The sequence below is a fragment of the Perissodus microlepis genome, chromosome 14 (genome assembly GCF_051167445.1).
Source record: "Perissodus microlepis isolate ML-2025 ecotype Zambia chromosome 14, ASM5116744v1, whole genome shotgun sequence".
Classification (NCBI taxonomy): Eukaryota; Metazoa; Chordata; class Actinopteri; order Cichliformes; family Cichlidae; genus Perissodus; species Perissodus microlepis.
Genome location: NC_140474.1, coordinates 9,692,981 through 9,707,757, shown reverse-complemented (window position 1 = coordinate 9,707,757; position 14,777 = coordinate 9,692,981). Strand labels below are relative to the sequence as shown.

At 41.7% G+C, this 14,777-nt stretch overlaps 1 protein-coding gene across 1 annotated transcript; it reads left to right on the top strand.

Annotated features, from left to right (window-relative positions):
• Window positions 1-12,715: 12,715 nt before the first annotated feature.
• LOC146373427 (olfactory receptor 52E8-like) lies at window positions 12,716-14,035 on the top strand. The gene has a single exon (XM_084950974.1). The coding sequence runs from the start codon at window positions 13,061-13,063 to the stop codon at window positions 14,033-14,035; it is 975 nt and encodes a 324-aa protein (XP_084807100.1). The 5' UTR covers window positions 12,716-13,060.
• Window positions 14,036-14,777: the final 742 nt, after the last annotated feature.

Sequence of the window (14,777 nt, the reverse complement as noted above, 5' to 3'; positions counted from 1 at the left end):
AAGGTTACAATGTAACCATACGATCTCTCTCAGTCAGGAAATCATAATTAAACCCCATAAGAAACAAAACAAAAACATTCCTGGAGCAACTTTAAAAATGAAATGGCAAAAGATTTGTAGTATTCATTTATGTTATACAGGGAAAAGAGCTTTGCATCATGCATATCTCTCCTTCTCTGATAGGCTAATTTCTATACTATAGATTAGTAAATGTTATTCTGACTTTATTTTTAATTCCAAAGCACCATAAATTTCAGACAATGACTTTAAACACCTCCGCAGACTTTTTCTGCTGTGAATTGTTTGTCTTGTATTACAACTTGCATCACTTTGATTATGGGAAGGTCTTGTGCAAAAAACTTTAAAAGGCTTGTTTGACAGTACATTAAGAATCACCAGAGATAATTTGCAGTTGAGAGACTGGGTGCGATGCTCTCCAGAAAAACACGTTATTTTAAAGTTAAACATTATTTCCAAATAGAGCTCTAAATTCACTGTGCTTAATTATTATTGCTTCCTAGTGATCTGATTTTCTCCACTATATTCCATCTTGGGTCCGTCGTTTCACAGATAAAGTAACTCTCCATCCTTCGCACCAGACTTATTACGGTAAACTAGGGGACTCAACTATGTACAGTTGTGCAGGTTTGGGGTCTCCAGGGAATCCAAGAGAAGGAAACAGTGAAATCACTCTCACTCCTCTTCTGCCATCCCCTCTCCACTCGCTCACAACTTGAGTATCCACAGGGAAGGGGAACAGGTCCGGGATGTTTACACACAAAGAGAAGGCGAATTAGAACAAATGTAAAATTCAAGAGAGCTACACAAGCAATCTCCAAGCTGGGGCTACACTGACACAAGTCAAACAACGATCCAGCAGTAAGTAGCCTTGCTTCTTCCTCTAGTGGCAGGCTAACGAGACACAGGTGTGTTCTGCCACCTGAGTTCTGCCCAGGCGTCAGAGGGAGAAAGAGAGAGGGCAAGGGAGACAGAACAAGAGAGGGTGCAAAACAATAATAAAACCCAGTTGCTGCTGAATATTCCTCAGGCTGGTCTACCGGGCTGTGACAAGACTATGTTGCCCTTATTCTCTAAAACAGGCTCCCCTCTGAGAATCGTAATGCCCTGTCTTCGGTCATTTTCTAAAAACTGTTGAAATGCTACCTATTCACTGATGCCTTTGACCTTTGACATTTTTGATTAAATCGAACTTGGGCTTCTTATAATGTGCTACATAAATCTGATGTGTTATTATTATTTATTAAATGCATCTGTCAATATGTCTTGACAGATGTCTTGTCAGTGGGAAAAAATCAGAACACTCAAAGAAAACACACACAGACACAGGCAAAACTAATAAAGTCTCAGTGTTGGGGAGTAATCAAAACATGCATCGATGTTACATATTTAAAATACAAAATATGAGTAACTGTAGAGTAACCACAGCCAACTAGGAACTTTGAAACCTTGCTGTAAGGCAACCATGCTTATTAACTGCAACTATGAGCTGTCCCTAAAAACAAGACTCAGGTCTCTCTCACTGTCAGATCTACAAGTGTATGATAGCTCAGTTGCACACATTTTGAGTCATTTATGTACACCCTTGTTTAGTACAAATTTCTCCAGACTTCAGTTATGGGTAGTGATGGTAAATTTGATTCTTTTTACTGAATCGAGTTTTAATGAGTCACTCACCAAAGTGAATCGGGTTTTTTGAGTCATTTGATTCACTGAGTCAGTTGACCAGAGAGTGCAAAAAATGTACATTTTCACTCAAACTTAATTTGTTTCTCTTTTCATGTAAATCCTACTGCTAAGATGAATGATTCTAAAAAAACAACTATTTTATAGAGCAAAAAATAGCAAAAACATTTCTAAAATTAAGCAATTTCCTATCAAAATTGCTTAATAAGCATTTATTTTGTTTATTTGTATTTTATTAGTATTTTCCTTAAATGTGTCAAATATATATTTTCTCATCTAAATGTCCACTGAGCTGTGAGCCAGGGGGCAGTAATGCGCCTCAACATTGGTTGCCAACCAAGAAGAAGAAGAAGCTGTGAGCCAGGAGGGAGGGGGTGAGTGAGTCCTGAGTGATTCGTTCGCTCTATGATTCAGCACAGGAAGGGAGGGGGTGAGTAGCTCAAATGTGCTGTTAGCATGTTAGCAGAGCGATGCTACTGTGAACCGAGGAGCTATTTTCTTGATGTGAACTTCTACTCAGAGTTTTTTCTTCCAGTTCAGAGCAGAAATGCTTTTGTTAAGAAACTGGCTGTTGTTTTTTTCCCCCCACAATTTTAATTATAAGCTAGATATATTTCTACTAATGGAATTAGTTTGCTAACAGCAACAGGGATGAGTCAGTGAGTCAGTTGGGCTTGTGAATCATGATTCACGAGTCAGTAAAGTGATTCTTGAGTATTGAACGATTAGTTTACGAATCGAACATCACTAGTTATGGGGCTTTGGAGCGTGATGTCACGGGAGGGGGCGTGGCCACCGAGGCGCCATTTTAGCAGGCCAAACAAAGGGCTAAAGGAGAGAAAGCATCAGCAATGGCTCGCACTTGCTGTGTTGTCGGTTGTAATGTTAGATTGCACGATCGGGAAGGGAATAAGCTGGAAAATGGGCTCTCTTTTTATTCTTTTCCCACCTGGAAGCAACGTGAGGGAGCTTATGTATCGGATGTTACCAAAAGAAGGCGTCTAGCCTGGATAGCAGCTGTGAGACGAGCTGATATCCAGTTCTCTACCATCCACAGATATCTATTGGTGTGCTCCAGACATTTTCATTCAGGTAAGTTCTAAATAAGTTCATATTACTCTTTATAGCTTATTAGTTTTATTTTCAATGCGCTCCGAGGTCATAGCAAATTAGAACAAACATCCTAATGAGTGATTTTGTAGAACTATGTTTTATTTATAGAGTTGCTAATTGTTTTTCATTATTGCAGGCAAACCAGCCTATGAAATGAATGAAATAAATCCTGAATGGGTTCCAACACTACACATGGGGCACTACGAAATCCCTGCTTCAAACTACATGCTACATACCATCATGCCAATCAGATTACTTCTTCCATGCGAGGGTGAAGAGGTGACCCTTCTGGATAAGATGGCGAAGGTTTGCTGCGTTTTGGTGAACATGTGCCCCAGTGTGGTAGTAAAACTAGCAAAAAAAGGTTGTTGTATAATACTCTTAAAAGTCTTGTGCTATATATGTAGTGATAAGTTTTCAAAAGAGACAGTAAATTACAGAATGCTAGTAGTAGGTAGGTGATATTATTTAAATGCTGTCATGATTTTATGGGAACATTTTGTCATTTGTAAACTATAAACGACATGGATTCTACATTGTAGAACATCACATCAGTTACAAAAGTGGTTTTAATTAAAAAAAAAAAAAAAAAAAAAAAAAAAAAAAAAGGCAAACATGTATTTGTTTCTTTATTCAATTTTTGAACAATGTTACTTAGTAAGTAAATATTCAGTAAATGCAAATTATTTACATGGCAATGCACTTCAGGCACAAATATAGACCCCCTAAATACAACATTATGGGTTATTCAGAACAGAACTATGCTTGGAGAAATATTTTCCCATCAGTTGAGACAACTCCTCCACAGTAGCAGGTGGAATTTTTCTTTTCTGAGGACGGCTTCTTTTACCTGTCACTACGGATGGTCTGTTTATGTTTCGATCGAGAGCCTTTGTTTGGGGCAGCTGAAGAGGAGAAGTGTCATGAATCGCTGTGCGGCAGGCAGGAGTTGGACCCAAAATGCAGGCACTCAGGCACGAGGTTTAAACACAAAGAACTCCGCTTTATTTGCTGGCAGTGGAAAGTTATACAAAAGCAAACTAAACTCACAGGAAGATCCACACCGCATGAGGGAAGAGGCAACACTGACTCAGAGAAACACAGGGTTTAAATACACTGGGAAGTAACGAGGGGAATGAGACACAGAAGGAGGGCACAGCTGGGAAAAATCAGAACTGACGAGACAAGGAAGCAAAGCAGGACACATTCACATAAGACACGGACCTTCAAAGTAAAACAGGAAGTATAACACAGAGACGCGGACTTGACACGGTGGAGACAGCAACTAAGAAACACAGACATAAACCATAAGGCAGAAGACTCTAAGAACCAAAATACACAGAGGGAAATACTAAGCTTGGAACACAAGAAACTAGACTCGAGGGAGTAACAAAAGACCAACCATGAGAACATAATTCACAATACAGAGTGACAGAAAACAAGAAGCTCAAACATGCAAAGACACAGACGTACACAGAACAGAGGGGGCACAGAGAAACATGAAGGGCAGAGGATCAAAACTAGAAACCATAGAATAAATCACACGAGTACAAAATACAAGAATCACAAAGAACTAAAAACGCTGGGTCAGGAGACCCAGGATCCTGACAAGAAGTCTATCTTATCTTGGTCATATTACCCAGCAAAACCCAGTATGCAGGTTCAGTCCTTGTGCCACGGATCCGCACTGATACTTCTACTTTAAACAGAAGAGCAGTGACATGGCTGCAGGTCTCTGCGACTCTGGCCATACAGGTGCAGTGGGCAGCTTCAACCTTCCCTGTGATGCTCACAATGACCCATGGCTGCAATGCTGGTTCATTCAGTCTTTGAGAGTGCAGTACCTGAAACACACACAGACAAAGTTAATTTAAAGACAAGAACTTTAATGAGCCAAGGCCGACACAAATGTGTTTTATCTACATTTATCATAAATGTAACAAAGTGTTTAGAAAGTTATTGCATACATGTAATTTTTTATCTTTGTATGTATCCAACTATAGAATGCTGCATGTTATATTCTAAATCTGCCTGTTTTTTTTTAATCCGCCAGCAAAAATGAACCTAAAGTATGTAATGCAAGAGGGAGAAAGTTCGACTTTTAATATGATAAGGAGATTCTGCAGGTCATTGATCAATGTATAAAACTAAAATAGAATGTATTTTTAATGACACAGCACACAAACCGTGAAGCAATATGAATAATTAGGATCATTTATAATAAATATGAATTAATTAGTGCAATTTCTTTAACCATAGAGAATGACTAAATCCTTCAGGACAATGTCACATCAGTGCACTGAACTCACTATGTTATCCATCTAACAGAGCCTCCACATGTTCTCACTGTAATTTCCCCCTCATGAATGAATTTATGCTGCACTAATCTGAATGTTCGGTGGGAAATCAAACGCATTTTACTCGCAGTACTCAAGCTGACTTACTTTTGTTTAAATGACGGAGAATTCACAACGTTGAGGCTTATAACTAGCCAAATCTTGTACCCAACCATTGGTAAATTGGATGTGCGCCTCCAGACATTTATAATTGCGAAACTGGTTCACCGTGTATTCGCTCCACAGACAAAGTACGAAAATATATCAGGCTAAGTCAATAGCGGTTGGTCTTCAGGGTTTCTACTCCACTGCCGTTATTTCATACGGGTCCACATTTCAATTGCACGCTGTTTAAAGTACCGTCCTCTTTGCATCCGGACACAATCTGTCTCTATAACATCCTTTTCTTTTGAGCTGCTTTTAAGTATGGTCCGTAGCAATCTTCCTTCCAACAGTGACGGAAGTGACGGACAAGGTAAGCGACTCATGTTTTAACTGATGTCAGACGCCAGAGATTTTGGCGGAAATTAAAGCGAATGGTAGTTTACAATTGAACAAATTCCTTTAAGCTTCAGTATTACCAAATACACTTATCAATTGTCTTATAACTTACAATATTTGTCTGAATCATCTCCAACACCCTGGAGAACAACGGGGAGAGTTTAGAGGCTCTCCAAGATTACATCGATCAGTGCTTCCAGGATCTCGTAATGAAGAAGGCCCAGAGTGCATCTTCCCCGGCCAAATCTGAGACGCCCTCGTCGAAAAGATGTCGCCCGGCAGATTCCCCCGACACAACATCGCCAGCCGGCAAAGATATCACCGACATACTGGAGTCAATCGACAAGCGATTGTCCAGTTTCAATGCAAGGCTGTCCTTGGTGGAGATTCTTCACCGGGAATTTAAATCCTTGCGAGAATCCCTGGAGTTCAGCCAGCAGCAGGTGGAAACGCTCGCTGCTGAAAATGCCACGCTAAGGGAGTCGGTGAAATGTCTCACAGAAAATGTTACCCAGCTAAATAGAGAAAATAAAAAAATAAAAGACAGTTATTGATCTACAAGCTCATGGCATGCGTGATAATCTTGTATTTTCTGGTATTCCAGAAGCCGCTGGAGAAGACGCGGAGACTACAGTGAAAAACTTCATCAAAACCCACCTGAAGCTGCCGGAGGACACGGTGAAGAACATCGCCTTTGACAGAGTGCATCGCATCAGCCCCATGCAGGCAGCGGCCGGGAGACCACGTCCTATTGTGGCCAAATTCGGCCGGGAATTAAAAGGAACGGACTTCAGCGTAAACGACCAGTTCCCAAAAGAGATCCTGGAACGACGCAGGGTCCTCTTCCCAATCCGGCGCGGCTTCATCCAGAAGGGCTCCCGCGCTGTCATCGCTGTGGACCGGCTGTACGTGGACGGACAGCTTTACCGCGACCCCGACATCACTCCGTGGCTGTATTAACTTCACACCAGACAAGAATCCGCTACACCCTTTTCATATCCACTCACACTGACTTGCCTTAACATCTGTTTAACTTACCAGTATCAAATCGCATCTTAAGTGTAATATTATAGCAAAATTTACACCGTCACTCTCTCTCAATGGTTTAATTGGAATGTTTCCGGGGTTTTTTTTCCTTCTCGTTTTTTTTTCCTCTCTTTTTCCCCCTCTTGTTTTTATGCTGCTCACCCTTGTCCTTGGTTTCTTTTTTTTATTTTCTTTCACCGCTTCGATCACCTGCTTCCACACTCATCCACAAACAACATCCTTTATTTCGACATTATACGCACAGCATCCCTTATAAATGTAGACCTTAAAATAATCTGCAAAGCTCTCTCAAAGAGATTAGAGAAAATAACCCCCCTCTTAATTCATCCTGACCAAACTGGTTTCATAAAAGGTAGGCACTCATCAACAAATACACGTAGATTACTTAATTTGAAAGACTACTCATACAGTAGAAACATCGAAACTACAATATTTTCTTTAGATGCAGAAAAAGCATTTGACAGCGTTAACTGGAAATTTCTATTTGCAACTTTACACAAATTTGGTTTTGGAACCTCTTTCATTAACTGGTTAAAAATATTATACAATTCCCCAACAGCTTGTGTCAAAACAAATGACCAAACATCCCCCAGCTTCTGTCTCCTGAGGGGCACCAGACAGGGATGCCCACTTTCCCCTTCACTGTTTGCAATTTTTATTGAACCACTAGCAGCAGCAATTAGACAGAATTCAGTAATTAAGGGCATAAAATGCAAGAACGTGGAACATAAAATCAGCCTTTATGCAGATGATGTGCTACTTTTTCTCCAAAACTCACAAACCAATATCTCTGGGGTGATTGAATTGATAAACCCTTTTGCAAGAATATCAGATTACTCAATTAATTGGTTCCGATTAATTGCTCCTTCTATAATTCTACTTCTACACCACTGCAATCAGGAAATATAAAATATTTAGGTATTAATGTTTCTCCCAAGCTTGCAGATCTAACTAAATTAAACCATATCCCACTTTTAAAGAAGGTAGAAGGCGATCTGGCTAGATGGAAATGTCTACCCATATCACTCATGGGAAGGGTTACCACTATAAAAATGATGGTCTTACCAAAAATAAATTATTTATTCTCAATGATCCCAACTAAACCGCCACAAGATTGGTTCAGATCTCTAGATTCATATATGTCCAAATTCCTTTGGAAAGATAAACCCCCACGTATAAGCTTAAAAACACTACAAAAGACCAAGGATAAAGGAGGATTAGAACTACCTAACTTTCAGCACTACTTCTTAGCCAACAGGCTTCAGTTTATCTCAGGATGGCTAAAACATACCCTCTTTGACGAACCTTGGCTAGATGTAGAACAAGCACTTTGCAATAATCTAGAGATTTCAGACCTACCATTTATCAGCTCAAATATCCAACGACATGAATGCTTTGTGAAGGTTCTCAGTCATCCAGGTCATCGTAGTCAAAGGAGCTTGCAAAGAAAAGCGTCTGGACTTCTTTAAGTTAAGTTGACATGAATGCTTCAAAAGCATCAGCATCAGCTCTTCTCTGACAGCATGGTGGGAGTTTCTAAAATTGACAGAGTCTTCATTAATCCCATGCAAACGTACACCTATCTGGAACAACCCTGACATATTACAAAACAATAATATGATAAACTTTCCAGATTGGAGTGGTAAAGGAATTAAATACTTAGAACATATATTAGAAGGAACAGAATTTATTCCATTTGACAGACTAGTTACACAATATGGGATCAACAAGAAAAGATTTTTAGAATATCAACAAATTAAATCCATAGTAAAAAAGAGATTTAAACCGGGTCAAGTTGAACTACAAACACCACCAAGTGTGGTACAATTTCTAACTCTTAAAACCCCAAAATTACTCTCCAAAATATACAGAATGCTTTCTAAAACAGATGAATCAATATCACTTCCTATTGCAAAATGGGAAGCGGATTTATCAGTTAACTTAGACCAAAACTTCTGGTCTCAGATATGCTTAAAAACCTTTCATTTAATTAGAAATCCCAGTCTTCAATTAATTCAATACAAAATACTACATAGAGTGCACTATACAGGTCATCGGTTGTTCAAGACGGGCTTTACGTCTACCAACAACTGCTCACACTGCCAAACCAATTCACCAGACAATTATATCCACGCTCTTTGGTTCTGTCCACCAGTTCAGAAGTTTTGGCGCGAGACAACCAGGGGTTGCGGTCATGGCCTATTAAGGGCTCTGTTGGCTCTTAGGTGACGGTTTCCTCGTGGCTGCGTGCAGCGGGGCTAGGGGAGGGTCTGTGCTGACGAACGTGGGTTACTGACCTGGTAGCCTGGCTGCCCCTGGGTGGATCTGGGACGGGTGTGAGGTTCTGGGGGTGCTCCGTCTCTGGGCTGGGGCCCTGGCTGGGCCTTGGGGGCTTGGGTCCCGGTTGGTGTGTTGCCGGGGTTGTAGGCGGGTGGGTGTATGGGGGCCCGGCCCTAGCGCAGGGTTCCGCCGGCTCATCGAGCCACCTGGGGGCTCTTCAACTGGTGGGGGAGGCTGTTACATCTTGCAGGTCTCCTCTCTTCAGGAACTCACTCTGCAGGAGGGGGAGATATAGGAGAGGTGGAGGAAGATCTCAGCCTGGGCGTCTATTGTCTTGTGTAGTCTGGAAGATGAGTGGATGACGGGGTGGGTGCAGTTTTTTCTGTGGTGGGGTCGGGTGGGCTGTCCCGGGCTTTGTGGGGCCGGGTGGCGCTGCTGCACTAGGCCCCGGTCCAGATGGGCCTGGGCCCCCCTTTCCCTGGCGGTTGCAGAGTATGGGGGTGCCTACTGGGGTCAGCGGGGGAGCTGGCCTCAGGGAGTAGTGATGCGCGAATCATGAACGAATCGTTCAATACTCGGGAATCACTTTACTGACTCATGAATCATGATTCACAAGCCCAACTGACTCACTGACTCATCCCTGTTGCTGTTAGCAGCAATGTATCTAGCTTATAATTCAAATTGTGGAGAAAAACACAACATCCAGTATCATAACAAAAAAAATTCTGCTCTGAACTGGAAGAAAAAACCCTGAGTAGAAGCTCACATCAAGAAAATAGCTCCTCGGTTCACAGAAGCATTGATCTGCTAACATGCTAACAGTACATTTGAGCTACTCACCCCCTCCCTTCCTGTGCTGAATCATAGAGCGAATGAATCACTCACTCACTCACTAACCCCCTCCTTCCTGTGCTGAATCGTAAGCGTAAGCGAATCACTCAGGACTCACTAACCCCCTCCCTCCTGTGCTGAATCGTAAGCGTAAGCGAATCACTCAGGACTCGCTCACCCCCTCCCTCCTGAGGAGTTGAATCATAGAGCGAACGAATCACTCACTCACTAACCCCCTCCCTCCTGTGCTGAATCGTAAGCGAATCACTCAGGACTCGCTCACCCCCTCCCTCCTGTGCTGAATCATAGAGCGAACGAATCACTCACTCACTCACCCCCTCCCTCCTGGCTCACAGCTTCTTCTTCTTAGTTGGCAACCAATGTTAAGGCGCATTACCGCCCCCTGGCTCACAGCTCAGTGGACATTTAGATGAGAAAATATATATTTAACATATTTAAGGAAAATACTAATAAAATAAAAAATAAAATAAAATAAAAATAAATAAATGTTTATTAAGCAATTTTGATAGGAAATTGCTTAATTTTAGAAATGTTTTTGCTCTTTTTTGCTCTATAAAATAGTTGTTTTCTTTTAGAATCATTCATCTTAGCAGTAGGATTTACATGAAAAGAGAAACAAATTAAGTTTGAGTGAAAATGTACATTTTTTGCACTCTCTGGTCAACTGACTCAGTGAATCAAATGACTCAAAAAACCCGATTCACTTTGGTGAGTGACTCATTAAAACTCGATTCAGTAAAAAGAATCAAATTTACCATCACTACCAGGGAGGGGTCACTTGCCCCTCCCTTCCTTCCCTCCCCATCTCCAGCTGCCTCCCTCTTCCCGCTCCACCACAATCACCCACACATGCAGGGCCTTGAGGTAAAGGTGTGTCACCAGGGTGCAGGGGAGGCATCCCACCCTCTGTCCCCTTCTGGCTGCCTGTGCCTCAATTTTATCCTACAACCTAGACATTCACATTACTCACACTCTCATTACACATACATATAGGATCTTGGGGGTGGGCACGCTACAAGGTTTCCAAAAGACCATCAGGGTGTACAACCTCACCCCTGGCGTTGTTGCCCACCTCCCAATTTTAAATACATGTAGACATTGAGGGCTATCAGGAGGGGCTATGCGCTTACCTGCTGCTCTCTGGCAGGTAGCTCCATGCCCTCCTGGGTTTTAAATGCACCTTAGAACACACATGCATCAACACTACATTTGAGCGGGTGGAGGGTGGTTTGGAGTCTTCTCACACCCCCCGTTCTCTGCGGCCTGCTGGAGCGGGGGGGCTAGGAGGAGAAGTTGGCCGTCCGATTGGGGTCTGGAATGTGGGGCCTCCCTGCTGCTGCCGCCGAGCCGGGGCAGTCTGCTTCTCTCCACCCCAGGGAAAAGGGTAACACTACCTGGGTCTTGGTGCAGTTTCCCCCTCCGGAGGCAAGGGTACCTAGACCTGGGGCTTAGAGTACGCTTGGGGAGTGTGATTGTCTGTACAGTGTCTCTTTATGTCTGTCTCCACGTTGGCTGAGTGTTGAGTAATTGCATATGAGAGCATGAGGGTGGGAATGGATGTCTGTATCTGTGTGTGCCTGTATGTCTGTGTCTATATGTCAGGTCGGGTATCAGACGCCACCTCTCTGTGGGACATCTCAGGCCCTCCATGGTATGGAGGCCTATCTCCCCCCACCACTTCCCCTGCCAGTGGCAGTGGCAGATGCCCTCAGACATCGGTGCGTTGGTGGGTCTTTGTGTCTGGGGATGGGCGTCCGGGTACCCACCGGCTCACTCCTTGGTGGCTGCTTGTCGGGGCCTGGAGCCTGGGGTCGCTCAGGCCACTTCGGGGGTGGCGTGCCCTCGGCCTCTCGGCCTGGGGCTTGGTCACTCTGGCGCAGCTGGCTGCCGGCGGAGCTCACGGGCACGTCACTGCAACCCCCCCTGGCCTCTGCTCCGTGGCTACTGAGTGACCCCTCATCTGGGGCTCTCCTCAGCTCTTTCTGGGATGGTGGCGTGGCTGCCCCTCTGTTGGTCTTCCTTGGTCTCTTGTGTTCTGAGGGCCTCTGGATGTCTGGAGTCTTGATCTCCTCCATACCTGCTTCATGCCCTGGAGGACTGGGCTGTGGCTTCCCACACCCTCTAACAGATCATTACATGAAGGAACCTTTAAAATACAAGCGCGCTCATGCTCACAGGTGTACACACGGGGACTCACACACACAAACTACACCCTTTTTGGCTCCTACCTCGAAGCACACTGTGCGCTGTCGATCTTACGTGCTGCACAATAATGTTTAATATTTAGTATTTACTGTTACATTCCCATAGATCATCGTGATGTTGTTTATTATGTTGCTCTTTCTTTCTTCTGCTTGTTTTCTCTTTTTTCTTTCTCAACAGGTGATCCAGGTGATTGATATATGTATTTTTTGTCTGCTTATTTTGTTGTTTTTTGTTTTTTGCCCTTTATCCCCATCCCTCTTCCCCGCTGTTTTTTTCTTTTCCTCTTTCTTTCTCCCCTTTCTTTTCCCCAGTCAAGTCTGTCCCGTATTTAACAAGTAAAAATAAAATAAAATAAAAAATAAAAGGTGAATCAAATAGACCATTACGGCAAGGCTGGGATGGTCCATTTGGTAAAGTAAATCCGTTGGGCATCTTTCTTCGCCTTTAGACAATAATTCTGATGGCAAAAGAGCCAAATGGGACAGGCAAAAAAGAAAAAAAAAATCTTCCTTCTAACAAGGTGTGTTTGTTTTGATCCGTGGTCTGCTAAAATGGTGCCACACTCCCACAATGCATTGCGGCGTGACGTCAACTCCAAAGCCCTATTGGAACAGAATTTCATAATGAGTGCACTCCTAAACCTTCAGGAAACAGCACTTAGGAAATTTTTGACCAAAAATAATTCATTATAAGCTAGCTTGACAGGAAGAGGGAAGGGTGTGTTGAAGGGTGTCCATTGAGGATACAACAGGTCAGACCTCATAAAAGATGGATGCTGCCTACCACCCAGACACTCTTTTGAATATAGAGCTGCAATCAGAAGCAAAGGCCATACTCAAAGTACTAGAATATCTAAATAATTACTTCATGTTTTCTTTCTAAGAAAACCTTTTAATACCTGTATTTAATGATTTCTGGTAAATTATTAATGTATAAATGTTATAGTGCATGTCAATAGTATATTCTCATATCGATATTTAAAAGCTCTAATCAGTGCTTTTTGCCTTTGAGGTCTGTAATTTATGTCTTTCAATTTCACCAATGTAACAAGGATGAAAAGCTTCTTCATCCTTGGATTTCCTGGACTTTCACCACAGTATTATGGACCCATATCAACTTTTCTTTTTTTTGTTTACCTAGCCATTGCAGTGGGGAACATTTTCATTTTATCATTTGTTGCCTATGAAAAGTCCCTGCAAAAGCCAACATATCTGGTCTTTTGTCACCTGGCCCTGAATGACTTGACATTTGGCACTGTGACACTGCCAAAAATCATGTCAAAATATTGGTTTGACAATAGTGTTATTTCATTTTATGGCTGTTTTACGCAAATGTTCTTTGTTCATTATTTGGGATCAGTGACATCTTTCATCTTGCTGGTAATGGCTCTTGATCGATTTGTTGCAATATGTATTCCTCTTCGTTACCCTCTTTTAATTACAAACAGTGTCATATCTGTGTTGTGTGGGTTTGCTTGGTTCATACCTCTGCCTTTGATGATAGCTGTTGTACTCCGTGCCCTAACTTTGCCTTTCTGTAAATCAAACATCATTGTTCAGTGCTACTGTGACAACATATCCATAATAAGCCAGGCTTGTGGAGATGATGTTAAAAGTGTTGTAGTCACTTCACTCTGTTTAGCCATGTTTTGTCTTTTGCTTCCTCTTGCATTCATTTTGTTTTCCTACATTTCTATTATTGTGGTTATTATGAAAATGTCCAGTTCTGCAGGGTGCAAAAGAACCCTATCCACTTGTACTTCACAAATATTTATCACATGTCTTTTTTATCTACCCAGATGTTTTGTTTATGTGACTTACGCTGTTGGATTTTCTTTCAGTTTAGATGTCCGCATTGGGTTGATATTGCTGTACAGTCTTTTTCCTGCTGCTGTTAATCCAGTCATATACTGTTTCAAGACTCACGACATTAAACACATACTGATGAAGAGGCTGAAGAAAACTAAAATTGAATTAGAGATAAAGTTTTCACCTTAATATGTAACTCTGAAAAGTGAGAGTAAAGACTTGATGATTTTCACAATGTACCCCTTTTCAGTAATTTTTCCTCCCAAACATGGATTCCACCCTTGTTTTTTTTTAAATTTTATGTGTATATTTCATACATATTATGGCAAATTGTACTGAAAAATGTTACTTCTCTTGTAAGGTGTAATGCTCAAAATCTGTAAAAGTGTAAAAGTATGCTGTTTACCCACAATATTAAACATAGGTTGTATGAAATCAATCAAATTATGCTATCATTGAAAATACATACATATTCCTACTTTAGTACATATTAGTAATTAGACATATCAGGATGGTTTTTGTTGAAGCTGTTGCCTTGAACCCGTAACTACAGTTACACATTTGCATGTAGGCAAGACACATTTTTTAACTTGTCTTTGTTTTGTTTTTCAAGTCAAGCCTTCATTAGTATCCTGTCATCTAATTTTTAAGATGTGCAAAATCTAATTGAATTTTTTCTTTCATTATAAAGATGTAATGATTATAAAATAGTATGTGATGTTATAGACATAGTCTCAGTATATTGTTGAAACTGATTAAACTATTGCTGTATATGTTTATGATGTGTCACTGTGTATTTAGGCAGACATACAAAGAATTAAATACAGACATATGTGTACAACGTCTCTGTTATGATTCCATATTCTTTAAGTAACATGCTGGACAGGGTTTATCATTTTTAACCCTAGAACACTATCGCCGGGTGATTTTC

Excerpts from the sequence above, each read along its gene's own strand:
- LOC146373427 (XM_084950974.1), top strand. The coding sequence starts at position 13,061 with ATGTCTTTCAATTTCACCAATGTAACAAGGATGAAAAGCTTCTTCATC.